Here is a 26,954-nt window from a genome sequence, read left to right on the forward strand (position 1 = left end):
ACGTTCCATCAGCTTTCAAACGGTGAATTCTTTTGTGTAGTAAAAAAAACAAAAACACATGAATTGTTCCATTTGGGACGATAATACACTTTTTTATCCAGTCTGAATATCCGCTAAGTAAAAAGCATAATTCAGTCTGAAGTTATGTGCTGAATTTGGTAGGTGTAGCTTGAAAGCCCCAGAAGAAGTTAAAGTTATACATTTTGGTCTTGGTTTAGGATTTTTGGAAAAACACAAAACAATGTCTGTAGAGTAACAGCATGCTGGATTTGTGCAATTTCCAAATTCGAAACTCTGATTTTTGATAATTATGAAACAAAAGTATCATAACATTAATCTATGCGGCACTTGCATCATATTCCAAGACTTCTGAAGACATACGATAGGTTGTGGTGCACTCATGAACGCACAATGGTCATCAATAGGGTTGAGTGATATGACGATATATATCGTGGATATACATATATTTCAGACATACTTCTTTCACGTTGTCATTATCGGGTATTGTTTGTAGAATTTTGAGGACAATAATGAATTTAATCAATTTTGGAATAAGGCTGTAACATAACAAAATGTGGAAAAATTGAAGCGCTGTGAATACTTTCTGGATGCACTGTAATTCTGCCCTAACAAACACGTCACTGGCCCTTTAAGAGTGTCCCAGAGTTCTTTGCTTTTGATAAAAGTAAACAAACCCGGACACTGGATTTTAATGAAAGTGTTTCTGCAGCTGCAACTCGATATTCGTCAAAACACTACAGCGATTAAATACATAAAAGACCGCAGATGCGTTTAACTGTTTGTTTTCTCAAGACTTCAGTTAAACGTATTCAAAACAACATGCACCTTTGCGAAATGTAGCATTTTGCTAATTTAACTACTAAGAAAGCAACACATGGTGGCCTTTGCACTTATTCATTACTACATCTTGAAAACGACATACTTTATATACATGTGCACAAATTAAAAGCCCATAAAATATATGATCAAGATATAGACTCTAATTTCTGTTTTGTTCGGAGTTTGATATATATCTATAATGACGACAAGGAAGAGAAAAAAGTCATTATTACCAAATTCAGAGTCTGTCCTCAATCAAACTGATGATGATGATGTACTTTCCAAGAGACTCATAAAGTCTCAATCGGACACTTCCTCGAGGTCTGTCCATCAAAGTGTGTCGAACGATCAGCAGCATATCAGCCCTTTTTACTCAATGAAAGATCCTGTCAGGCTGGGTTACATCTTTTTCAATCAGCCCTGTGCTGATTTGGCAAAAGCCTTTCTCGGTAAGGTAAGATTACATGTGATTCAACTCAACTGATGGATAATGTCAATACTACTAATGTGAATTGATGGACATTTATTAGCGTTTCAAAATGTAATTGTTAACACTTTTCAGTAAGGTCACGTGTGTTAACTCCGACCTGCATCACCTCGGTCTATTGATGGACTACGATCTTGAAATGGAGTGCTTAGACTAACAATTGCCAACAAAAGCTTCATCAGCCAATTAACAACGACAATTGCATCTATGTGAACTTCTGCAGTTAATCCAGGATGAACTTCAAAGACATTGGTCATTAATCTTACAGTTCAAACTAAATCTATGTTTAAACACTGACCCTTAACACTTACTTACTTTAATCATATTAAACCATGACTTTAACTTTACATAAGTAATATTTACATTATATTCATGATGTTATCCAGAGGGGAACTGGCCCCCACAGTGAGTCTGGTTTCTCTCAAGGTTATTTTTTACATTAATCAACATCTTATAAAATTTTGTGTTCCTTGCCACAGTCGCCTTCAGCTTGCTCACTGGGGTTATTAAAACAATTATTATTTAATTATTTTTAAACACGATTAAGAATCGTATTTGATCTAATTACACAATGAGGATTCATTGACTTTATAGACATCACAGTTTTATCGTCTGTTAATGCTGATCTTCTGTAAAGCTGCTTTAAAAAGATGTGTGTTGTAAAAGGCGCTATACAAATAAAATTGACTTGACTTAACAGTAGTGAATGCATTAGATATCTAAACTAACAATGCACAATAATTTTTTAACAGCATTTATTACTCTTAATTCATGTTAGTTAATAAAAATACAATTGTTTATTGTTAGTTCATAATGTATTTACTAATGTTAGTATGTACACATTTAGATTTATAAAATACTAGATGTTGAAATTAAGATTAACCAAAATTAATAAATGCTTAAGTGTTGTTCATTGTTAACTAATGTTAACAAATAAAAACCTTATTGTAAAGTGTTACCATGTAATTTGGTAATGATGACTTTCAGTAAGAGCATTAACATGTATTACTGGTCCACCCCAGCCTTGCAAAGTACCACTACCAATATTTAGCCTAAAGCACTACTTTTTTTCTTCATTAACATTATAACTCAGTTTCAACGAGCCTTGTATTATATCATGCACATTTCTATTTAAAATGTTTTATTTTAAAATTGCATTTGCATTACACACTAAACAGAGTTTAATCTATAATAAATTCAGAATCTGTCATAGTTCCTTTAATATATAGTAATTTATTGGGACACACATGGCACCGTGTCCTGAGAATGAGCATATTGAATTATATGATGCTTAAAGGAATATTCCAGATTCGATACAAGTTTAGCTCAACAGAAAATAATGTAATATTTAGATTTCATGTCAAGGGGGAAAAGGGTTGAGAGCGCAAAAAAAAAAAAAAAACAAAGAAGAAAAAAAGACATACCAAAATAACCCAGTGACTGTAAAAAAATGATTCACAGGAACTGTGTTGAAGTGACACCCAGACATAAGTAACTCATTCCCTACTCATTCTTTGGCAAGAGAGTCCGTGTTCAACAGCCCAATTCTGACAATTCTGAAGTACAGCTGTACCCCATTGAACAGTTTGAGTTTTAGGAGCTAAACACAAGTCTTTGAATGTAATACACTCAACTGGACACAGTAAATTAGCTTTTAAGTGGAAAGAATTTGGAAGCTGAAAACATTAAGGCCACCAAAATACTAGAAAATGAGTCAAACCATTGTATGACACTGCAAATTTTCCAGTTCTGTTTGTTTGCAATTCATTGTAATGTAGGGTCTGTTAAAGAATGGGTGTAATGAGAAGCATGAAAGCAATTATAAAATTGAAGGGTATTCAGCCTGACCAATAATAGGCAGGTTTTTCCCCTTCAATGTGACCAAGCATTCCTCCAGCATGTTGGCCTGCAGCCAGTATGGAGGACGCGCAACTTGTGGTTTTAATTGTAATAAGTAATTGCTTGCTGCTTCAACTTCTGGCACTTACAGCAATGTGAACTTCTCAAAAAGTATATATTTTTGTCAATTAACAATGTCCAGCTGTGTATGTACATGCATCACAAGAGATTGATGTAATTGTTTTTTCTTAAAGTCTTGAAAAGTTCCATGATGATGTAATTTCCATTACGTGTGTTTAATAAAATTCAGTGGTGGAAATTAAAAAATAAAATGGCCAACTTCTTTGTATTTCTAAAGCTAAGTCATAGCTAACATTTGATGTATCCTAAAACACACAAATATAATAATTAACTTTTACATAATTTGGCAAAATATCAGCTTGATTGGAAATGACAGCAAAAAAAAAGTTGAAATCTGTTTGTTTTAATAAAAAAAAGAAAGCTTCCCGAAGGTGAAGAAACACCCATACGGCATATGTGAGCATTATCTTTTTTTATCCAGCCAAACATCTGAAACTCATTATTCATGCATAAACATTTTGGGTGGGACAGCATTTGTGGTGCATGAGTAAATGTTCTGGGGAAAAAAGGGATATTTTAAAATGTAAAAATACTGAACGTCCCAGCTAATACGGGACAGTTGGCAACCCCAGGTGCGTGGAAGCTATGCACCAAAGTTAAATACTTAATGGTTAGCTTTAAGTAATGGTTTGTTCAAATGCCTAACCATAAGTCTAAGCAATAGTCATGGTAATGCTTGCCTTAGCAATTTGTGGTTTAGTGGATTTGAATCTCTGTCTATTGACACATTTGCACCACCTTCTGGAAATAAGATGACCGTACAACCATTTTTTCAGTGTCAGGGTGGACTGCTTTTTTCATGAGTGTTGTTTTTTTTTTATATCTGGTTTCTGTTTGCATTAGGTGCTGGTGAGGAAGCTATCTGATGGCACTGAGCTCAGAGGAAGGGTTGTGGAAACTGAGGCATATTTAGGTGGGGAGGACAAGGCGTCCCACTCAGCAGGGGGTAAGCGCACAAAGAGGAACACTGCTATGTTCATGGAGCCTGGAACCATATACGTCTATCCTATCTACGGCATCTACCTCTGCATGAACATCTCAAGTCAAGGTTAGGCTCCACAAACTATTAATTCACCACACATACATAGCTACAAGGTTTACATGAGATAGAGCCAGAAGGCTGCAACCACAGGTCCCTACCACCAACTATACAAGAAACAAGTGTTTTGTTGTGGTGCTGTTTTCTCTTCAACTGTTTCTCATTAAAGGCCAAGATAGAGAAAGGTTGGAGCATACGCACACAGACACAAGCCAACAGGAAGGAAACAGCGTGGAGCCTTACTAACTACAGTATATATGTGTGTGTGTGTGTGTGTGTGTGTGCGCGTGCAGGAGAAGGGGCGGCAGTGCTTTTGCGCTCATTGGAACCTTTGGACGGTCAGGACGTCATGAGGGGGCTGCGAGCAGCCAAACGCAAGGAAGGAGCTAAAACGCTTAAGGACAAAGAGCTCTGCAATGGCCCATCCAAGTTGTGCCAAGCACTAGATATACAACGCTGCTTTGACTGCCGGGATCTGGCCACTGACAATGAGGTGTGGCTTGAAAGGGACCCAGAGAGCGAGACGGTTAATGCTGAAGCGGTGGTGTCAGCCCCCCGGATCGGGGTTGATTCTCATGGGGAATGGGCCACCAAACCCCTGCGCTTCTACCTCAAAGGCCACCCATGTGTGAGTGTAGTGAACAGAGATGCAGAACGTCAGATGCACTCACAATCCTGCACCCCTTTGTCTGCTCTAGGCTCCCAAATATTAAGACGGGAAGGACAGTCTGCTGCAAACTTAGCTGTTCAGTGATGAAAATTCTCTCGTCATTTCCTTACAATCAAGCCTTCCAAATCTGTATAACTTTCTTTCTACCATGGCATAAAAAATAGAGATGTTAGACAGAACATTGGGAACCGATCAGCCTCAGTCACCATTCACTTGCACTGTATAGAAAATAAAACATTGAAATCTGACTTAGGCTGTCAGTCCCTAAAGTCCTGCCTAAAGGTACCAGTATACTTAATTTTTCTGCATTCCCGATCAGATTGCAGCCGGTCAACTGCATTGCCTTTTAATGTATACTCTTTTCATCACGATCCAAAACATCCACATTTGATGTATGCGCACTACAACTGTTTTGTGATACTCTTAGTACAGTCAACAGCTGGCACATGTGTCGATGATGCGCACAGAGGATTGTCTGCGTGCAGCCCAGACAGACCTCTGTGCGCGTCATTGGCGCAGACTGTGCTGATGACAAAATTTGCATCATGTATACTGTGCATGGAACGATCTGCAACACGGACAACCAAAGTATACGTTGACCTTTACATTCTATGAAGAAAGTAAATCATATAGGTTTGGAAAAACATGAGGGTGAGTCAATGATGACAGAATTTAGAGTTTTGGGTGAACTATCCCTTTAACATGTTAACAAGTTCTGAACGTGTGGGTTTGGTAACAACTTAAAACTTTAACAAATAGTCTTGTTATTTCTGGAGTTCATTGGTTTTACAGATGTTTGGAAAACACCAGGGCAATTACAACCTCTGTCTAATCTTTGGAATCTCTTTTCCCTATGCCTGATTCTCTCCCCTAGAGTCTTTAGGGCATGTGGTCTGGAATTATCATCATGGCATGTTAGTTTTTGTTCTTGTTTGTCTGAGGAAATGATCCATCACATTGGGGAATAGCTTCCAGATAGTTGATGCTTGGGTGGAATACAAGCACAACCACAGAATAATAAATACACCTTGTAAGAGGTAAAAGTGAATATTTTATGACAACAGACAAATCTTTGGTCAACAAAGCTATATACGCTAGATTATACATGGCCTAATTGCATATGTCTCTCCTGAAACTGAATCATTATTTCATTGCAGCCAAAGTGATTTCACCGCATTAGTTAAATCAAATTATTTAAGCCTAAATCAGCCATAAACCCACTGATGACACAACACAGTTGTCTGGTCTGGGTTCAGCACTCCAACAGTGAGCTGAATTATCCTTTTACTCTGGAGGGGATTGGAAGAGAGAAATGATGGGATCCTCGTGGTTGGTTATGACTAAAACACTGCGAAACTTATCAAATAAAGTCTTTAGCTGGGAGCGACGCATGTTCTCATTGTACATGATCTCTTCTAGGTGATGATGACCTCTGAAGTAATGCAGCAGCCTAAAGAAAGAGAACATGATAGTTTTCAGCTGTACTACAAGCTCTACACATAAAAGTATTACTAGAGAACAGAGGTGACAATCATTCAGATATGAAGATTTTCTGTTATACACTTTATTTTTCAAATTTTTTGACAAAATTCAATATACATTTCAGTATGTAAGGGATAATGTACAGTCAGTTGGATTTTAATCACTAAAGAAACCCCTTCAGGGTGATCAGGATTCCATCGTAAAGAGGAGGGGTCTTAAAAAAAATGAATGGACATAAAATATTGATTTACATTGAAATTATGTGAGAAGAAAAATTTCCATGTAAGTTTTGCATTGGATAATGACTCCTGTCAGACTTGCCAAATAAATAAATTGTCAAGAAACACTGATTTGAGTTGAAATGATTTTTTTTAGCTTACTTGCAGAGATTGCACAGTGATCCGAGAAGTATAAGATGACACGCAATACCCAGATGATCTGGCGGATCTGATATGAACAGAGACTATTAAGCTCAATATGGAGAACTTGTATTCAAATGAATTTGAAAAATTGGAACACCCAATATGGCGGATGTAGAAGTCCAGCCATACAAGTAAAAGAGCCAATCACCTTTTAGATACAGCCATAGTCAACTCAAGCACATTAGCCAAATTAGCGTGATCTCAGCGAAAGAAACACAATTGTTGTCAGATTTTACTGTTGATTTAAAATGTTATTTGATTGTAGACTTGACTAGGGGATGCGCCAAAATGAAATTTTCTGGCCGATACCGATTTTAACAACATAACTCTCATGTATGTACTGTGAATGATACTATATTATAAATTAATATTATGCATATTCTGGACAATTCCACTGGTTTAAACATTTTATTTTTCAATGATGTGGCTGATTTCAAAGGAACAAAACCACCTTTTAAATTCTGTATTATAGTAGTATATTGGATAATGGGTTTTGCTGTCCAGACCACTAGAGGGCGCCACTTGCTCGCACAGCACAGCAAATGCAGCCATTTAATCTTAATTCAATCAATCATGTAGCATTAATCAATATCATACCAATGTCTCAGAAATCAAAGTCTGCTAGTTTCAAAGGATTTTGAATGGTTTACTCATCATGTAGTAGCCGATAGGTAAGTGCCATTTTCACGACTGTCACGTATGTATATGGTGGTTTTCTGCATTAACATAACTAGAGAATAAACTTTAAATATTACATGTTCTTAGGAGTGCCGACCCTTCTACATATTGTGCCTATTATTATTTCTGGAATGTGCATTTGAATTCACAGTTTTTACAAAGTGTGTTACTAATTAATTATAAATGAACCATTGGTTTTTCATATCTGTGTTTTCATGCTTATAACGATATGCCGATGTTTTTAATTTGGTCGATAACTGGCCGATAAATCGCTACATCCTTAGTCTTGACCAACCGTTTTGGAAATTTCTGTCTTTCCTCATTTAAGTAGATAGGAGCTATACTTTCATGCCGCTTGTATACATAGAAAAAAGCTGCCCATGAATGTTCCATAGATGGCCGCCAAGTGGACTGACTTGGAGTGAAAGGATTTTGACATGACTTAATCCCTAGATTTGTGGTTGTTTTTCTGAAATATCAGACTGCTAGATGGTGCCTTTGACCAATCAGAATAGAGTTTTCCAGAGACCCATAAAATAAAGAGCGTTTATAAAAAGCTACGTTAAAAGCATTTTTTTTCAACAGCAGAAATGATCATTTCAACACCAGATGATTACATTTTTTTTTATTTATTTTTTTTATGAAATAGGCATGTCTTTTACTAAATGAGCACAAGAAAGAATATTTTTTGTTATGTTTTTTTGAGTCGGACACCATAGTGAAGGTAAAGCAGCCAACAAGCTCCCTGTAAACATGCAAACTCCTTCAATAATGTTGAAAAATAATAAGTAGGTGTGTGCAATATGTAACTACATTTACTGTATTGTCAATATTTCTACATATACAAATAATTGAAATTCATTATTCATGTCGATTAATTAAAATGGACAGTTTGATTCACTGACATTATTCGAAATTTACTTTTTCTTAGTTGTTTGTCCTAGTTCAGTTTAGTGAACAAGCTATAAAAGAGGCTTTTAGTTGGATTTTAGTCACCTAGCAAACAAGCGCAGGTCCTCTGGGTTCTGTGCAGCTGGGACACGGAGGATGGCCTGCCGTTCATGTTCAGTTAGGCTGGCCAGCAGAGTTTCTGTCATCCTCTTATTGAGAGGAGAGTCTCCTCCGGTCTGCAGCTCAGCACTTGAGTTATCCATACTGGGACTCGTCAGAGTCATGTCATCGCTACTTGCTGCAAAGATAAATAGAGAGAACCTACTGAGAATTCATAAAATTTTTTACTTGTGTAAAATATTACTCAGGTGCTACTTAAGAGTTATTTGGGATGCATACTGGGAGAACCAAAACTCAGTGCGCTGGGTGTGCTCAGACTTCGGCCTGTAACGCGTGTGACTATGAGTGGCTCTTCCTCCCGCAGACCAGGCTCCTCCTCAATAGGCGGAACCAGCAGACAAACGTATGTATGGAGTTGAATTAGAAGTCGGTGCTGGAGCATCCACACCACCATCTGAATCAGCTGGGCCTGTTCACACACACACAATACAAAACAATACATATATATATATATATATATATATAGTCTTATACACTGTCTCGTTAAAAAAATGGAACAAAAATCTACAAATAGCTTAATTACAGTTTTTTTCTACAATTTAAAATAGGATAGGGGGACATATTTTCACATAAAAATACACATTTCATTGAATTTAATTTCATTATAACTTGTAGAATGAAATGTCATGTGGCACCATCCTACAAGAAGCATACGTGTATATACCAAAACATACCAACAAATACATAGTTACACTTAATTGCAATGAAAAGAAAATTATTTAAAAAAAATAGTACACCCAAAAATGAAGTCTGTCATAATTTCATAATTATGACAGATCTGCGAAACACAGATATTTTAAATGATGTTCTGTTTTCTAAACAATAGCAGTTGATGGTAACTCAAAAGTAGTCCATGTGACTAGTTCTAGATTTTCCTCGTGCTCCCGCCTGAAAAGTCTGTTGCCCCCCCCAGACCAATGTCAAAATACAATTAAAGAAGACCAAGCCAAGAGAAATGACCAAAGAGCGCCTCCCAATCCAACAAAGAGAGAAACCCATTTTAAAGATAAAAATGCATTTTGTATGATGAACAGACCAAATAAAATAATTGATCAGCTCATTTAAACAGAGCACAATCTTCTGGCTATTATAATTGACACATCAATAACATCAAACCTCATTGGTTATTGTGTCATGACATCATGATGTTTGGACATGAGACACACATATAAAGACCTTGAGAAGTGAACTAAATTGCCCAAATCACATGGACTTATTTAATGACACTTTTGGGTGAGTCACTGTCAACTTCTACTGTATTAAAATCAGCAAACAAATAAAAGAAAGTCATCTGGGTTTGAAATGGCACGACGGGGTAAGTTAATGTTGATTTTTTAATTTTAGGGTGAAATGTCCTTTTAAAATGCAAGTGCATAAATGTACTATTTACAGCAACACATTAGCTACTATATCTCAGTAGTGCTTTGTAAAAAAGCAAACACTCCTCTAAGACATTTACCTCATGTACAGGGGCATCCAATGGGTTCCTGAACTCAGACAGAGATACAGGGAGTGAGAACTTGGCTAACATGGAGGGCAGGTCATGACCTGGAAATTGAAGGGCAAACTGCTCAGCCAGAGGGGAGTAGCTGGGGGGAGGGAGACACAAATATGTGATTGTCTACAGCTTGCTGTTAAAAATCCTAAGATTTACCTTTGTCCAGTGTGCACAATGGAGCACTGACAACAAACAACTTCTAAGAGCTTCAAATGAAATGACAGTGAGAGCAGTTTTCTAGATGGCACTCATACTCACATGCAGATGTTTGCATGGGGAGACAGCATATACACATTGTTCTCACAGAGAGGATAGATAATGATGGCTTTACCCCAGTACACCAAATGTGCAGCTATCTGGAAGACCTGTGCATGGCAGTAAAACATATAGATTATATTTGTGCCTTAATTTAAAGGACAGTCCATCCCTTATTAATTTGATAAACTTTTTTCTTCAGGAATGGTGTTAATGTTACTGGTTCAATACAAGTTAAGTTTAATGGACAGCATTTGTGGCAGAAATAGAAACGTGAAACTTGTCGTTGAAGCACTTATATTACAGGCAAAGTTCACCTAAAAATGAAACTTCTCTCATAATTTACTCACCCTCATTCAGTCCCAGATTTGTATGACTTTCTTTCTTCTGCTGATCACAAACAAAGATTTTTAAAAGAATAGAGCTGTTCAGCTTGTAGTCCAAAAACCCAGAAAAGAATTTGCCATTGGTTCCCTCAGGATTTTCCTATGGGTTTTTATAATGGGACTTTTAAACTTGTGCAAAATAAGGTCTGTGGTAAACATCACTTGATGATACGTGGATGTTTTGTTCTACAACATAAATTACACACAGTCATACCTCAAACCAGAAATTTTGAAGCCGTATTGAATTGCATACTTACAAAAAAATAAAAAAATCACCTGGCAGCTTCACAATCAAAACGTCAACATATCATCAAGTAATGTTTACCACAGACCTTATTATACACATAAGTTCAGATACCCCATTATAAAACCCATAGGAAAATCCAGAGGGAACCCATGGCAAATTAGACTTCCATTTACAAATTTATGGTGACCAAACTTTGAAGCTTCAGAAAGCACATAAAGCAGCAGAAAAGTGGTCCATAAGACTCCAGTGGTTAAATCCATATCTGCAGAAGAAATATGATAGGTGTGGGTGAGAAACAGATCAATATTTAAGTCCTTTTTTACTGTAAATTCTCCTCCCTGCCAAGTAGGTGGCGATATACATGAAAACGAATCGCCAACAACAAAAAGAATATAAAAGTGAAAGTGGAGAATTTATAGTAAAAAAAGGACTTAAATATTGATCTTTTTCTCACCAATACCCATCATATTTCTTCTGAAGTCATGGATTAAACCACTGGAGTGTTATGGATTACTTTCATGCTGCTTTTATGTGTTTATGGAGCTTCAAAGTTCTGGCCACCATTCACTTGCATTGTGTGAACCAACAGCACTGAAATATTCTTCTAAAAATCTTTGTTTATGTTGAGCAGAATAAAGAAAGTCATACACATCTGGGATGGCATGAGGCTGAGTAAATGATGAGAGAATTTTCATTTTTGGGTGGACTGTCCCTTTGAGTACTCTGTAAAATCCTGTTTATAAATGGAACTGTAAGGTTGTCTAAATCGTCCTTTTTTATTTGAGAATAAGTTTTTAGGTGGATTAACTTCTGAGTATGGAGTGGAGTTTGCCCCATGTTTACAGTCATGTGGATATAATTATGAAACTTTAATTGTAAGTGCCTTATTGTGACAGAATAATTTTTTTTCTTTAAAAGGGACATATCAAAATAATTTTCTGTGGTAACTGAAATGTCGCAAATGCTGTTGCTAGAGTTTAACTTGTATTGAACCCAAATCATTTATTTAGACTTAGACTTTAGACTTATTAAAAATCTGTCCACAAGGTGGTAGTATTGGCCTAACTTTTTACAAATTCTTGCACCAATTACAGTCCATAAAATAATGTTCAGGGTTCAATAAAATTTAAAATAAATCGATAGCATTTGTGGCATAGTAAAAAAAAAAGCAACATGAATAAATTGGTATTTTAATATTTGGACTTCATAAAAAAAGAAATGTAAAACAAAATTATATTATTTTAACAAGGATGCTGTGAAAACAATGTTTTAAATAGTACAAAAGACACTATTAATTGCATGCCCTGTAGGTGTCAGTGCAGCATCAAATTTCAAAGAACATCCTTTTTTCCAAGATGAAAAATGCAGCTTGTCTTTTTAAAACCAATTAACTATGTATGATCAAACATGGACCGGGAGACACTAGAATATAGTGCAAGTCACCTGAAGGAGAGCCAGGTCAGCGTCTTGAGCCAACTGTTGCAGGTTCTTGATGGCAGAGCAGGTTTTGATGAGACGCACTAGAGCAGGAGAGCAGTCCAGGGGGAGCTGAGCCAGCAAGGCCTTCTCATCGTCCAGCAGCAGCAGTGCATGATAAGGCCTGAAGGGGCACAACGTGTAAACTCTACTTGCAGTCCAAATTACACTCTGGACTAGAATAACACACTTGATGATGCAGGAGAGACTGAGATTACAACTATAAAGACCAATTTCTAGCTGATCAAATATTTTAAAGCCAAGCATAAACAAATTTATATTAATTCACATTTACTAAAGTATTTTTCATGAAGATTACTTGACTATTCATTGAAAGCACCATTTCAAAATGCCCCTGGTTATATGCAATATCTCACCGAATGGCTTTTAGGCTGCGCTCAAGAGCATCTGGCGGGATGTGTTTCCCTCCCACAAGATGGATTTTATGTGGCAGGCAGAAACTGACCTCCAGCCAGTTGTTAATGTGAAGCCGCACAACTCCGGTTGTGCAGAGGCTAAGAACGGTACAATATACAGCATTTAATATGAGAGAAATTATAAGAACCGCCTGCTCAGACTAAAACAAGTGTTTTCAACCAGGAGTCCATGAAAGGACTTTCTTTAAAACACTGAATGACATTTATAACTATTTGAATGATCTAATAAGTGTTAATGTACTGTAATAGTCTAATTTAAACGCTTTAATTACATTGGTGATTTATTATACCCTAGTTTAGAATATGGACAAAAGCTAACTTGTTTGTCCATTCCAACTGTCTGCAACACATTTAGATTCATATTTGAACACTAAATAAATAAAATAAAAAATGTATTACACATTTAAGGATTTAAGTGACAGTTAATCTATTTGGCTACAACACATCATGTTTATACGACATGTTGCTGTATTGAAGTTCTCAACAATAATAGCAACATAATTGTATTCAACAAACTTATTCAACAATTATAATTTAAGAATACTGTTTAAGCCCCTAGAGCTCCATCTCCATCTCCAGCCCTAATCCTACTATCTACTACTATTTACTACTTGGGTAAATAATGTTTAGGGTAACACTACCCACCTGTCATAGGCCTCTTTCAGGTCTCTTGCTAATTTGCACTTGGGAAGGATCTGGCGAAAAGGAGACTGTGGAGTACCATCCGCTAAAGTAACAGGTAAACAGTGGTAAACATGGTGAAAGTCAAGTAACACCTGCAGTAATTATAAACATTATTTTAGAGAAATAAGATCACTACTCTCTGTCATGGTGGTGACTTCATCCTGCATTGCCAGCATGAGCTTGGCCTCTCTGGTGAGGTACTGACATCTGCGCTCCTCATGCTGCAGGGCTATGGCAATTCGGCGAGACAGGTTATGCATACAGTTGATGACTGAAGCATCTGCATTGGCCTGTAGGAGGCAGCAACAAAGAGCAGAGATGAAAGAGAGACACAGTTATTGTTTATTTGAATGTTGGCATTGTGAATTATTTTCATTGTGTTTGTCTTGCTTCATTTAAATGGTCTTGTTTTTCTTGTTCAACTATTATAATCTGAAGTGTGCCTGTCAGAGTTCCGCACTTCATAGTTATTCCACAAAAATAGGACTTGGACATATAATTCCTACATTAAATGTATGTATCCATTGATACAATATCAAATCAAGTGGCATCTGCAAACAAATGCTGCAAGACTTCACTGTTTTATTTTTTGCCATTGTTTCAATTACTTTAGTTTTAACCGAATACTCCAAACTCCCAAGGTGATTTTTAATAAGATGTATGATGTCAGTTCCCCTCAAGTTCATAAAGGTGTCCTAGCAGAGTAACCACAGATTAAATTCATCACATTACTTATGGATATGTTCAGCAAAGTTTGACAACCAAAAATGACAATCAAGATACTTGCACTCTTTGGTCTTCATTTTGACCAATATTGTTTAATAATTTTAAATTTAACTTATTTTTGAGAGACAAGTGTTTGTGCACATTTCTTTGAAATAAATGCCAATCGGTTTAATATTTGGTTATATAATGCAAAACATTCAAACATTTTTAGTGTAGGGTACAATGGGACTAAAGGCAGACCTAAAGGAAAATTAGCTTTTTTTTTGTTGGTCACACTGTATCAAGAGAAGAAAAAACATATTTCTTATTATTATATATTGATGGAGCAACATACTTTGCATAAAAATAAATAATAATGGAAGGTTTTTTGATTAAAATTTCATAAAAATAAAAAAAAAGCTGACGAGGGAGCCCTTTACCCAACACTTGGTGTAAAAGGCCCACAGGGGGTTTAAAGTGATACAGTGTAAATATATGGACAATAGTTATAAAGGCAATTCCTGTCAACTTAAGCAAATACTTTTGAAACAGCAAAATGTATTTGAGATAATACTAAAAGATAATACTTACTCAAAATAACCACTTCAGAAAAGGGTTAATGATTTTCTGTTCATTTCAATCACATTTGGCATTTCATAACATCTATAAACACATACATCTCCATTGTGAGATCAGTCAATGTGAGCCTACTTTGAATTTATTTTTATTTTTTTCAGAACAAATCTATTCGCCCCATATAAGAAAAACAATGTGTTTTACAATGCGTAATACTACCCTTTCACTTATTGAAAAACATTTGATTTAATCACCTTGAAAAAAACTGAAAATGATAAATACGTATTTTGTCTCACAATAAATGTGATAATTTCAGGGATTCTCATTAGCTACATAAATTTACAACATTTTAGGCAACATTGTTCAATATTAGACCAAATGACCTCAAAATCAAGCTTTTGAAACCACATGCAATGATCTCATGGATCAGAAATATTTACCGGTTCACAATGCCAAACAGGTGTTAAGAACAGTATTGTGGTAGGTTTTGTTACTATTTAGTGTTTAGGGAGAAAAATAAATAAAAGTTTCTTTTACGCCAGGGGGTGTTTTGGGGTGCACTGTGTAACAATTCAAAATGAATACAACTCGGCAACAATTTAACATTAATATTTTTGTATTTGCAATATGGTAAATTTGCAGAGTAATGGTGGGCATACTGCCAGGGGTGGTGTACCATGGAGAGGGAGTGGGCATGCTAATGCAAAAGAGAACTGATAATATGCATTTTCAGCAGCTTGAGCCATGACTTTGCACTTTGCCATGCTAAGTCATGCTGGCACATGGGTGGGTCTCTCATGGACTGTCTGATTGTGCAGATGGCAGAGTCCCGCCCCCCCACAGCAGTCCGTCTGATAGACAGCATGCTGGAGGCTTATCACCATCCACGCCCTTTCTGTGAAACTAAACTAAAATTATTGACCTCAGCAAAATAGCTGATTCACAAAAATATTTGGACACTTAGGCATATTTAAATATGCATGAACATCATTGTATTAAATGAGAAAATATCAAACCAAGTGTGACTGCACACAAATGATGCTACATCTTTTTTTTAGAATTAACGACTTTTCTGAGCCATTTTTACTGGTTGGGATGAATTTAGTTGCCCTGAAGTTCACACATGTGTCCTAGCAGAGTAATCACACATGTAGTTCATCACACCATGTACATAATCCACTAAATTTGACAACAAGAAAGTGTTCATTTTGAATAATATATCTATTGTTTTTTTTTATATATTTTTATGAAAAATTTGTTTATTTGGCCTCAAAAATGTCAAAATGAATTGGTCCCCCTTCCTCACCTGACTTAAATGCTACTGAGAACGTGTGGACCCTTCTCAAATGTGAGATTTACAGTGAGGAAAGACAATACACCTCTTTGAACAGCATCAGCTGTGGTTGGTGCTTCAGCAAAAATTGATTGTGAACCGATCAAGAAACTAACAGACTCCATGTATGAAGGCTCATGGCAGTTATTGAGAAGAAGGGTACTATATTGGTCACAGAATATTTTTGAAAGGACAAAATTATTATTTAATTGTGATTTTGTGTTACTTATAAAAATTGAGAATAAACAATTGAGTTGGGAGAAATTATTTTTGTAATTTGGTTGCCTAATAATTGTGCACTTACACATTCCCCTGAGAAAGACAAAACTCACTTTATCTTTGTTAAACATTCAGGATTGAGGTTCAATAACATTTTGGATTGACTGTAAGCATTATGTTTGTTCAACAATAAAATTAATCATGAGGAATAACATTTGCCTAATAATTAGGCATGCAGTGTGGATGTCATGTAATGCATTGACATTCACATTTTTAAGTGTGGCATAAGTGTCCAAAAACTTTTTGGGGCTCAAATAATGGTGCAAAATGTATTTAACTTTAAATTTAAAAGACTTAAAGTAAACCCTAAAACACATTAGCTGTATAAAGTATAATCTTTCATATACATTTGGGTATTTGTTCACAAACATTTGTATTATATTTGTTTATATTAGACCATAAGACTGATACCACATTGAAAATATGGAATTCAAAATCTTTTGCATTTTAAAGTTTTAGGATTTTACAAATTTGAAATCAGAGAAATGCTAAAATGTTTAAAATATGATATTAATAAATAAATATTTCTGTGTCAATCAAATAATGAAATTTGTGGCACTGACCATGTTAACTCCTCTAAGGTCAGATTTCCTGGCTTCCATTAAACTACAAAAGATTCTCTTTGGAACATTCTCAGGTAATGCTGGTATAACGCTGATAAATAGGTTTGGCATAAATATGTCAATGCCAGCTTCAGTACATGTTATTAAAGTAAAAGGAGTTTAAATAGGTTTGGTTTTCTTACCCTTAATGCAAAAACAACACTAAACAGGATCATGGTGGGCAGCTCTCTTTTGGGGGATGGATCGCTTTTGGAACCCTGGGGGGAAAGGAATGTCATTAATAACTACAATTAGATTCTGCACATTGTTCTTCAAAAATGTCATTAAGGATGGAGACACAAATGAGGAAGTACAATTCTAAAGCAATAATAAAAAGGCTTTGTTTTAATCAATTGTTTTATATCTTTAATTACAGATACACTGGTGCCTAAATCTTTGGAATAATGTACAGATTTTGCTCTTATGGAAAGAAATTGGTACTTTTATTCACCAATGTGGCATTCAACTGATCACAATGTATCGTTAGGACATTAATAACGTGAGCATTTCTATTACAATTTGAAAAAAAATTAAGAACTTCTTAAACTTCTTTAAAGAGTTCTCATCAAAAATCCTCCACGTGCAGCAATGACAGCTTTGCAGATCCTTGTCAATCTAGCTGTCAGTTTGTCCAGATACTCAGGTGACATTTCACCCCACACTTCCTGTAGCTCTTGCCATAGATGTGACTGTCTGTCTTGTCGGGCACTTCTCAGGCACCTTACAGTCTAGCTGATCACACAAAAACTCAATGGGGTTAAGATACATAACATTCTTTTCCAATATCTGTTGACCAATGTCTGTGTTTCTTTGCCCACTCAAACCTTTTCTATTTGTTTTACAGTTTCAAAAGTGTCTTTTCTTTGCAATTCTTCCCATAAGGCCTGCACACCTGGGTCTTCTCTTTACTGTTGTTCATGAAACTGGTGTTGAGCGGGTAGAATTCAATGAAGCTGTCAGCTGAGGACATGTGATGCATCTATTTCTCAAACTAGAGACTCTGATGTACTTATCCTCTTGTTTAGCTGTACATCTGGTCTCCCACATCTCTTTCTGTCCTTGTTAGTGCCAATTTTCTAGTACCACATTAGCAATTTATCATGATTACTAAAGGATAAGGTGTTGGAGTGATGGCTGCTGGAAATGGGGCATGTCTAGTTTTGATCAAAATGTATTTTCAAACCTTGATGGGGCTGTATTTACATCAGTAATGTCCTGACTATATTTTGTGATCAATTTAATGCAAAATCTGTACATTATTCCATACTTTTGGCCACCAGTGTAAATCAATGAATGTTGTAAAAAAAACAAATATATATATATATTGAGCAATACTTGGCAGTATTTCTTATATTTATGAAGTTAAGCTTAACTATTAAGTATGTGGACATAAATTATCTTGTCATTGTACTGTATGTATAACAGGACAAGCTTTGTGTTGACCTTTATTTTATTTATTTTTTGATAGTTTGTTTCATGATATTCATAATAATGTAATAATCTGAATAGTAAATCAGAATCTGCCACCTTTATCCCTGTAGCTTGACTTTGTTAATTATGAATCTGTCCTGGTAAGTCAAGTCAACAGTCAGCAGATGCAAGGTATTTATCAATAGGTGGATTATTGCTTTGAACTGAGTGGTAGGCCAACTCTCTCTTTTTCTCTCTCTCTCTCTCTCTCTCTCTCTCTCTCTCTCTCTCTCTCTAACAGAAGGTGGAGCTCTTTGCTTGTCATCATGGTTCTCTTTGGTGCCTTGATGACTTGTAACATTTTGAGATGTTTAAGAATACAGACTTGCCTAACATCAATACAGGAAAAAATGTAAAAACTCTTTATATGCCTTTCTAACAGGTCTGTTTGGCCGGCTCACCTGAATAGTATGTGGAGGCTGCAATAAGGTTGGGTGCCCAACGAATCGAACATTGTCAATTTTTAGCTCAAACTTCTTGCCGCACATATCAGACTTGGTGGCCAAGATGGTGGCGAGAATAATATCAGAAAACCTTTTTTTTGGGGAAGGAATAAAAAGCAACAAGAAGAATAAAGATCAGAGATCACACAAGGCATGAAACTCAAATCAAACTTTTCCAGTGTTATTTCACTGGAGGATCTGATTGGTTTACAAGTTCTATTATACTAGGCACTGAGAAATAAACACTTAAATACATGTTTCTTTGGAATGCACAAGGGGTGAGTTATTGAGCAAATGATTTAGTGAAACATTTGGGCTTTTCTTCTCATCTCAACCATTACAAGAGCATTTTAAAATAGTCACTTATAAGTGAGAAAAAGTTGTGACTGGTCTCCTTTGACAGAGTGATTTGTGCTGGTTTATATTGTTTCATGCTGTAGATATCACCCATTCAGAGAAGGCCTTTAGAGTGAGCAGACCCCAAGAAGGCCCATGGTGCAAAAGCCAGTGGTCTGATTCAAACCTTTAATCTCAATCAGAGGGGAAATTATTTTGTCAGGAAAATTTTAAAAAGGACTTGTAAATTAATGCAATTCATCATGATTTTAAAGGATGATTGTGATTCTCCCACAATACTGATTTAATATATCAACAAAACATTATTAAAGTGATGTACAAAATAATAATTGTACCAATTGTGTTTAATATGTAGAATATAGCGTCGTTGTTATTTACTGAAATATTTTACTGTGACCCATGATTTATACTGATACTATAAACTTGATTAAATTATGAACTTGGTTGAAACTATGCCACAAATCAAACAAGCTATCTAAATTACCCACAATTTCTCAATTACATTTGTCATTGGAACGCGTATATATGGTATATGAACAAAACAGTATATGCCAGATAGATTATAGGGAGGAAAGATAAACAAAGGTGGGGTGTTCTGGAAAAAGGAGAGGTGCTTTAGAATGTTGGTTTTATCTTACCCTGCTACCAACTGTTCATCAGTAAGTGGAGTTTGTTCTCTGAAATGGGAATAGGACCATAAAGAAAGAAAGAAAGAAAAAAAAAGAAAAGAAAATGCAGCAGACAAGTTTGCAGAATGCATAACATATGTGTAATTGTCATTGTAACTGATAATCTGAACTAAACATTACGTATTTTTACTAGTTGCGTTTAAAAAAAAATCTGGCAACGTTGTTATATTTCCTGTTTTTTATTCTTTGTCAGTCCTTTCTTTGTGCATGAACTTTTTAGAAATTAACCAAAGTCCAATTTTGTTTTGGGTGTCCATTGAGATAATATGCTCAGGCAATATCATGCTGCTGCATAGTACTATTGTGTGTGCCATTACACAGGTAAAGTTTATTATCCTTGTGATCTACTCTAAAATATGTAATAACATTGTTATTCCCATTTAAGACCAATACAGTAAAATATATGTTAATATGCCTCTGGAGTCATATGGATTACTTTCATGCTCCCTTTGTGTTTTTGGAGCTTCAAACTTCTGGCACCCATTCACTTGCTTTGTATGGACCTACAGAGCTGAGATAGCCTTCTAAAAATATTTGTTTGTGTTGAGCAGAATAAAGTCAGTCATACACATCTGGGATGGCGTGAGGGTTGGTAAACGATGAGAGAATTTTCCTTTTTGGGTGAACTATCCCTTTAAATACAACACTCTGTTCTCTACTGGATCATTCCATATCTATATTATGCTAGAATCACTTACTATTGGCTTTGCATATCTATACAACAATCCTAAATCATCTCAAATAAAAACAAAATGGCTAGGTAAGGTTTAAAACCACATACTCTTTAACATACAGGTAAGCTATAGTACATATGACGCACATCTATGTATTAATAATATGTATTTAATGTCATTAAAACTCTGGACAGTTGTGGTTGTTTATAAGTTTTGTTTTTTAAAAGAAATAGATTCTTAAAGGGATAGTTCACTTTAGTCGTCATTTACTCACTGTTACAAACCCAAATTACTTTAATTCTTTTGTGGAACTCAGGTGCATGCAAGTCAAAACGTTGGCCTCCGTCAACATTCATAGAAAAAGATGCAATGGAATTGAACAGTGACATAAGCTGTCAGTCCTGAACATTCAGCCATTACATCTCCTTTTGTGTTCCACAAAAAAAGGCTTGGAACAAGATGATGGTGAGTAAATTATGACAATTTGCATTTTTGGGTGAACTGTCCTTTTAATATACAGAATAATGTGGCCTATCACCTAACAGTAGAAAACAGCAAAGAAATAACAACAGATGTTCCTCTGACCTAATCTGTTGATCATCAGCTGCAAAGACAGTCAAGTTCATTAAACTTCAAGTGCAGTTAGTGTAATGCAAACAACAATGCAGAAAAGCCAACAAACAACATCCTGCACTGTTCTGAAGCCATGTACAAAATAAATATTAAAGGTGTACTCAGTAATTGTACTCCTTAAGAAATTAAGTCATTTTGAAACGCATGTATAAAATGTTGATATGAAGACTCATATCAATCAGTAAATGTGTGTTTTATTCTACATGGAGAGGGTCTCCTCACAGCAGCTGCCATGTTAGGATCACATGAACAGCCACTCACTTAATCTCAGTAGCGATCCTGTTATTTGGACACTTTCACTGAAAATCTTCAAATCATGCGTTTGAATGATGCTGCATCCACACCGCTATGTGTCGGTGTATGTCCAAGATGACAGAACAAAAAATTACTGAGTTCCCCTTTAAGTCAAAAGGAGTTTCATTGCATAGTACCTTGAATCTCCATCCTGGTCCTCTGTAGAATCACCTGAGGCATTCAGCACATATGGGCTCCGCTGCTTGGCTTCAATGGAAAAACACGATGAAACACATTTTTAAACTGATTTAAACACTTTTCCTTTTGTATGTTACATGCTTTAGTAATATGATTCAAAACACTCATTTGCAATGTATCAATCACAAACAATTGCTGATGTGGCAGGTTGATACTTCTCATAAGCAATGGTAATGCAACAGACACCAGGAGGATGACATAGAGAACATGAGTGACACTTACACGTTGCTGATGAAGTATTTTCAGTAACCCTTTGGAATGGGTATCTGAAAAGCAATTTATTTCCTCTGCTGCCAGAACTAACTAGTATAACGCTTATGGGACTTGTCTTTTCTCCATTTTGTTGCAAGCTAGATTCTGACTGTTTCCACATCAGTTTAGGATCTGCATTTAAATCTGCAGACAACTGTTTGTACATCCCGACCCTTTTTTCTTAAATTATATATATAAAACTGGCTCATTCAGGTTGCAGCTTGTGCTAAAAACAGGTAATGTTACATTTACACTCGCATGATGATTTAACGAAATTAACGTAAAATAGCCGGTACGTTGGATTTTCTATAGTGTAGCTACAACAAAGTTTTATTCATCCTCGGGGGAAAAAACATTCTGTTTCTCCTACATTATCCAATACCCTCTCCCAAGACATATAATATGTATAAACATATATTAAACTAAACTGACACTGAAATAAATAACAAAAAAAAAACGTTAATCCCTTACTGAAACAACGGCTTTACCACACGTCAGTGTTTGGTGTTACAGAAAGAGGGCCGTAGAAATCCAAACCACTGGAGAGAATGGTTCCGCATATTTCCTACCGTCCAAAGCAAGGTTGAATCGGATTACTTTTGTTAAATAACAAATAAATAAATCGAACTGGGATGTTTCATGGTTTCACCTGATAATTATATATAATAAATATTCTTTTGCTAAGAATATTTGGTGCCGGCCAACATGTCCGAGGATCAACTTTAAAATAAATAAAAATAGACATTCAAAAATGGGGGCAATACAAAACAACTAAACTGCAATTTGCCACATATATGTTCGCTTATAAATACATTTTAAAATAACAAATCGTTATGTATTATAATTTCTCACCTAGGCTAATTTCCTTGGATCTTTATTTTTATCCACATTTTCCTACGATTATTCATAGGACAAAAGCGTTTTGCTGCCAAAGTCAAGTGATTCTGAAGTGAGAAGATTCTCACTGCAGGGACACGAAACGGAAATAAAGGCTGCTTTTGCCAATGTGCAGAATTCAATTTGCTGCAATTGTGGAAAGGTACTTGGCAAGCGGTCAGAAAATTTAAAACCTCCGTGACAGCAAAGAGCTGTTTTCATTGGCATTACATCACACTGTAAACTTGTGGCATCAACTAAAGGAGTTGCTGGCGCTTCATGCTGATATTTTCACCGGACATTGTGTCGGCAATGTTTGAATTTGTCAGACATTAGGACATTTTAACGGTCAAACACCAGTAAATACTGGCTAATGGAAGCTTTCGTTACTTCTAAACATTGACGTAGTTCACTTTCAGCAAATACAGCAGACTTTATAGCCTGAAACGGAGCACCAAGGTGGTGGATGTAGAAAAGGAAGTCCCGCCCTACAGGTAAAAGAGCCAATCACCTATATAGACATAGATTGAGCGTTATCTGTGCTAAAGAAGCACAATTTATGTTTCTATTGTTGTCAGATTTTTAAATATGTTCTTTGATTGTTATCTTGACCAAACTGATTTTGAAATTTTGGTCTTTCCCCATTCAAGTAGATAGGAACTTTCCTAAGATGGCTCCCGAGAGGACTGACGTGCCTTGAAATTGACTTTTATATAGGCTACGCATTTCAAATCTACTATCTTCCACGATTGACTCATATGATAATAGAGATCAAGATTAGCTCTCTCTCTCTCTCTTTAACCATATTCACCACAAATAATATTTTGTTATTATTTTGTGCAGAACAATCTATAAGTTTCACAACACCACTGCTTCATCTGATGTGTGTTTGCAATGTTTTGTGTAGGGATGTCCCGATACCACTTTTTCCACTTCCGATCCGATTCCAATATCGGAAATCTCAGTATTGGCCGATACCGATCCCGATCTGATACGGTGTTGTTTTTTTACATAATCAGTTTATAATATCTTTACAGTATTGTGTGGAAATAATTGGGTGTACTCTTTAATAGGCCAGGTAAAGAAACACAAACTGTTAACTACACATTATTTCAATATAAATGTATAGCTTAAGAAACACTTTATTATTAACTAGCATACTGGCACTCCCTGAGTTCTGATTACACGCACCTGGATATCATTAGTGGCTAATCAATGACTGCATAAATACCCCGCTTTCGCACGCGCTCACACACACACTCTCTCTCTCTCTCTCTCTCTCTCTCTCTCTCTCTCTCTCTCTCTCTCTCTCTCTCTCTCTCTCTCTCTCTCTCTCTCTCTCTCTCTCTCTCTCTCTCTCTCTCTCACACACACACACACACACACACACACACACACACACACACACACACACACACACACACACACACACACACACACACACACACACACACACATACACTTTCTCACTCTGTGCCTGTTCTCATCGATAGTATTTCTGAGACTCCAGAACTTTCTACTATGTCAATCATGTGTCTTCATTATTGCCTGCATGTATCATAAAATTGTTTTGAGTTATCTCTTTCATCATCTCTATACACTGTCTGGATATTACTTACCTGCTGTTTGCCACTCTGCTTAACTGAATTTACTCACAATGAATTTACTTCATCACTGTTTCAATCCTCTGCTCAATAAACCCTGCTACTGAGTTCATATCTCTGCCTCTCTTTAGAAGAAGAAGAATTTTATTCACATACACATATTCATATGCACTTAAGATAAAACAAAGAACAAAGAATTGATCATGCATGTGAACTGGTCCCCAAAGAAGCTATCTAAAGCTTATACTCGCGGGCCATGACAATCCAAAAAATAAAGGAAAAAAAAAATTTAATTAATGTGTGGCCTACATATAAAACATTTCATACATAACATTCAAACAACACATAATAGGGGATCCCATTTAACAAGTACAATTTTGTTGACAGTTTACCTTGAGGTTGTAAGAGTAACACTGACATACATGCAGAGTGAGAAGTAGTACATACATCAAGAAGATGAATACAAACTTAATAATTGTTTCTTGAGATTTTTTTTAAAGAAAAAAAAACTCTCTCCGTGAGTCTCCCGTGACAGCTTTAACTTTTAAACCCTCACCTTTTTATTCACAGTTTAATTCGCTTCTTATTTAAATTCTGGTTAAATGCACCTCCAGTGCCTTTCTAAGTCCATATTATAAGTGAACCGAACTGCTGAGCATCTACATCTGAGATGTTCGTTTGTAGCGCTCAAATATTGTGCACGGGTGAAGGCTATAAATAGTCGTGCGCGTGTGTGTAAAAGCACCATTCACTATCGCGCTGAAGCTGCGCGTGCAAGAGCATATATGTTTACTTATTAAACACAGCCTATTGCAATTCACAGAGCTATCACGTGGCTTCAAGTGGCTTTGAATAAAATGCACTAGTCATATGAACCGCTTTAATGGTGTTTTAACAGTTCTTTTATGTCATTTTTTAAGCTTGACAGTAACGAACATGACTAACACAGAGTATCGGATTTGGGTCAGGCTCGTCGGACCGATACCCGATCCGTCTAAAAACGTCAGTATCGAAGCGATACCGATCTAGGTATCGGATCGGGACATCCCTAGTTTTGTGCTAAGATCCTTATCGGTAAACAGGTTAAACATGGTACAATTTTAGCCAGATGGTTTTTGCTATTCTGAAGTCTAGACCGTTCACTTTTTTAAGATCTTGGATCACACTGCCGGTCCTTCCTATACACAAACTATGCCAGCTGCGTAGAGCCTGGGGGCCCATTATGTCAAAGACGTTTAAAGTAGCCTAGTACTGTGATTTCTTGTCATGAAAACATGACCATAACTGCAAAAAATTTATTTAACATGCAAATATAAATGTTTTGTCAGCTGTAGTGGAGTTTGGGTGGGTGGGGTTGAGTAATTTAAAGTCGACCTTTATCTCTCCCGGTGGCTTAATTAGCCTAATATGGGACCGGATGTGTAGGATCACGACCCGGCCCCGCCCTCCGCCCTCCACCCTGCCACAGTACTGTTTATCATATTAAAAATTTGTTGTTGAGGGGAACGTGGTTGTGTGTCTGTCAGTGGGGAGAGAGGAAGCAGTAAGAGCCATCACCTGGTGATTATTGACTCTAAACACCTGTGTCTCATTTCAATGATGGCAGAGACGTGCTTTAACAGTGGAACGCTAGACAGAGAGACAGAGTCCGAGACACACACACACACACACACACACACACACACACACACACACACACACACACACACACACACACACACACACACACACACACACACACACACACACACACACCCACCCACCCAGACTGAAGCTGTATGTTGAACAGCTGTTTGAAAAATATAATTATTGAGTTTATGATGACTATTATCATTGAAGCTGTGTGTGAAAATGTAAGTTTCTTGCTGGAAAGCCTATTTTGAGTTAAGCCATGAGAATAAAATAATACATACATGGACTGTGATGCTGGATCCCGCTTCTTTCTTGCCACCCACTCTTAGAACTCCTGGTGCCGAAACCCAGGATTTGGAAGAAGACTGGCTGCCATGGACACCTCACCGCTGAGCAAAGTAATCTGCGCCTTGACTAGCATCCAAGAGACTCACCACCATGCTCTCCTCACCCATCTCTTCAAACACAGGCCGAGGATCGGCAGGCCTTATGGAGCTGGCTAGCTCCAGGTGGGTCCTCCGCCTTGGCCCCAAAAGCAGCGATGAAGCTGCACCTTGTGCTCATGAAGATGGGGCCCAGGCAAACCGGAGGCATTCGTGAGCCTGTTCAAACAGTCGGCCACTGCCTCCGACTGGCCACGAACACATGGGCCCTCCACCTGATGCCGTCACTTACCAGAGAGGAC

At 36.6% G+C, this 26,954-nt stretch overlaps 2 protein-coding genes across 5 annotated transcripts; one reads left to right on the top strand and one right to left on the bottom strand.

Moving 5' to 3' along the window:
* Positions 1 to 708: 708 nt before the first annotated feature.
* On the top strand, positions 709 to 5,107 carry mpg (N-methylpurine DNA glycosylase). Its single transcript, XM_052139928.1, has 3 exons — positions 709 to 1,294; positions 4,151 to 4,355; positions 4,640 to 5,107. The coding sequence occupies exons 1-3, from the start codon at positions 1,040 to 1,042 to the stop codon at positions 5,098 to 5,100; spliced, it is 921 nt and encodes a 306-aa protein (XP_051995888.1). The 5' UTR covers positions 709 to 1,039; the 3' UTR covers positions 5,101 to 5,107.
* An 80-nt stretch (positions 5,108 to 5,187) lies between these two features.
* On the bottom strand, positions 5,188 to 26,689 carry nprl3 (NPR3-like, GATOR1 complex subunit). 4 transcript variants are annotated; one of them, XM_052139927.1, is made up of 14 exons: positions 26,551 to 26,681; positions 21,845 to 21,914; positions 20,056 to 20,094; positions 19,019 to 19,151; positions 17,291 to 17,365; positions 13,789 to 13,942; positions 13,614 to 13,695; positions 12,909 to 13,046; positions 12,499 to 12,655; positions 10,426 to 10,532; positions 10,129 to 10,258; positions 8,889 to 9,078; positions 8,595 to 8,787; positions 5,188 to 6,466 (listed from the first exon to the last, which is right to left on the bottom strand). In XM_052139927.1, exons 4-14 carry the CDS (start codon positions 19,103 to 19,105, stop codon positions 6,301 to 6,303), a joined length of 1,479 nt encoding a protein of 492 aa, XP_051995887.1. In that variant the 5' UTR covers positions 19,106 to 19,151; positions 20,056 to 20,094; positions 21,845 to 21,914; positions 26,551 to 26,681; the 3' UTR covers positions 5,188 to 6,300. The 4 variants fall into 4 exon arrangements, with proteins under 4 accessions (XP_051995887.1, XP_051995884.1, XP_051995886.1 ...); XM_052139924.1 differs by lacking the exon at positions 26,551 to 26,681 and adding an exon at positions 22,128 to 22,657; XM_052139926.1 differs by lacking the exon at positions 20,056 to 20,094 and having other exon boundaries at positions 5,189 to 6,466; positions 26,551 to 26,689.
* Between the last annotated feature and the right edge of the window lie 265 nt (positions 26,690 to 26,954).

The sequence above is a fragment of the Xyrauchen texanus genome, chromosome 12 (assembly GCF_025860055.1).
Source record: "Xyrauchen texanus isolate HMW12.3.18 chromosome 12, RBS_HiC_50CHRs, whole genome shotgun sequence".
Classification (NCBI taxonomy): domain Eukaryota; kingdom Metazoa; phylum Chordata; class Actinopteri; order Cypriniformes; family Catostomidae; genus Xyrauchen; species Xyrauchen texanus.

What these genes read in the sequence shown, in the direction of transcription:
- nprl3 (XM_052139924.1), bottom strand. Translation starts at nt 22,323, where the DNA reads ATGTACAAACAGTTGTCTGCAGATTTAAATGCAGATCCTAAACTGATG. An exon ending in AGTCACCACCATGACAGAGA is followed by an intron (nt 13,696 to 13,788) that starts GTAGTGATCTTA and finishes CTGTTACTTTAG; the next exon opens with CGGATGGTACTCCACAGTCT. An exon ending in CGCAGCCTAAAAGCCATTCG is followed by an intron (nt 12,656 to 12,908) that starts GTGAGATATTGC and finishes GTGCCCCTTCAG; the next exon opens with GCCTTATCATGCACTGCTGC.
- mpg (XM_052139928.1), top strand. Translation starts at nt 1,040, where the DNA reads ATGACGACAAGGAAGAGAAAAAAGTCATTATTACCAAATTCAGAGTCT. An exon ending in CAAAAGCCTTTCTCGGTAAG is followed by an intron (nt 1,295 to 4,150) that starts GTAAGATTACAT and finishes TGTTTGCATTAG; the next exon opens with GTGCTGGTGAGGAAGCTATC. An exon ending in CATGAACATCTCAAGTCAAG is followed by an intron (nt 4,356 to 4,639) that starts GTTAGGCTCCAC and finishes GTGCGCGTGCAG; the next exon opens with GAGAAGGGGCGGCAGTGCTT.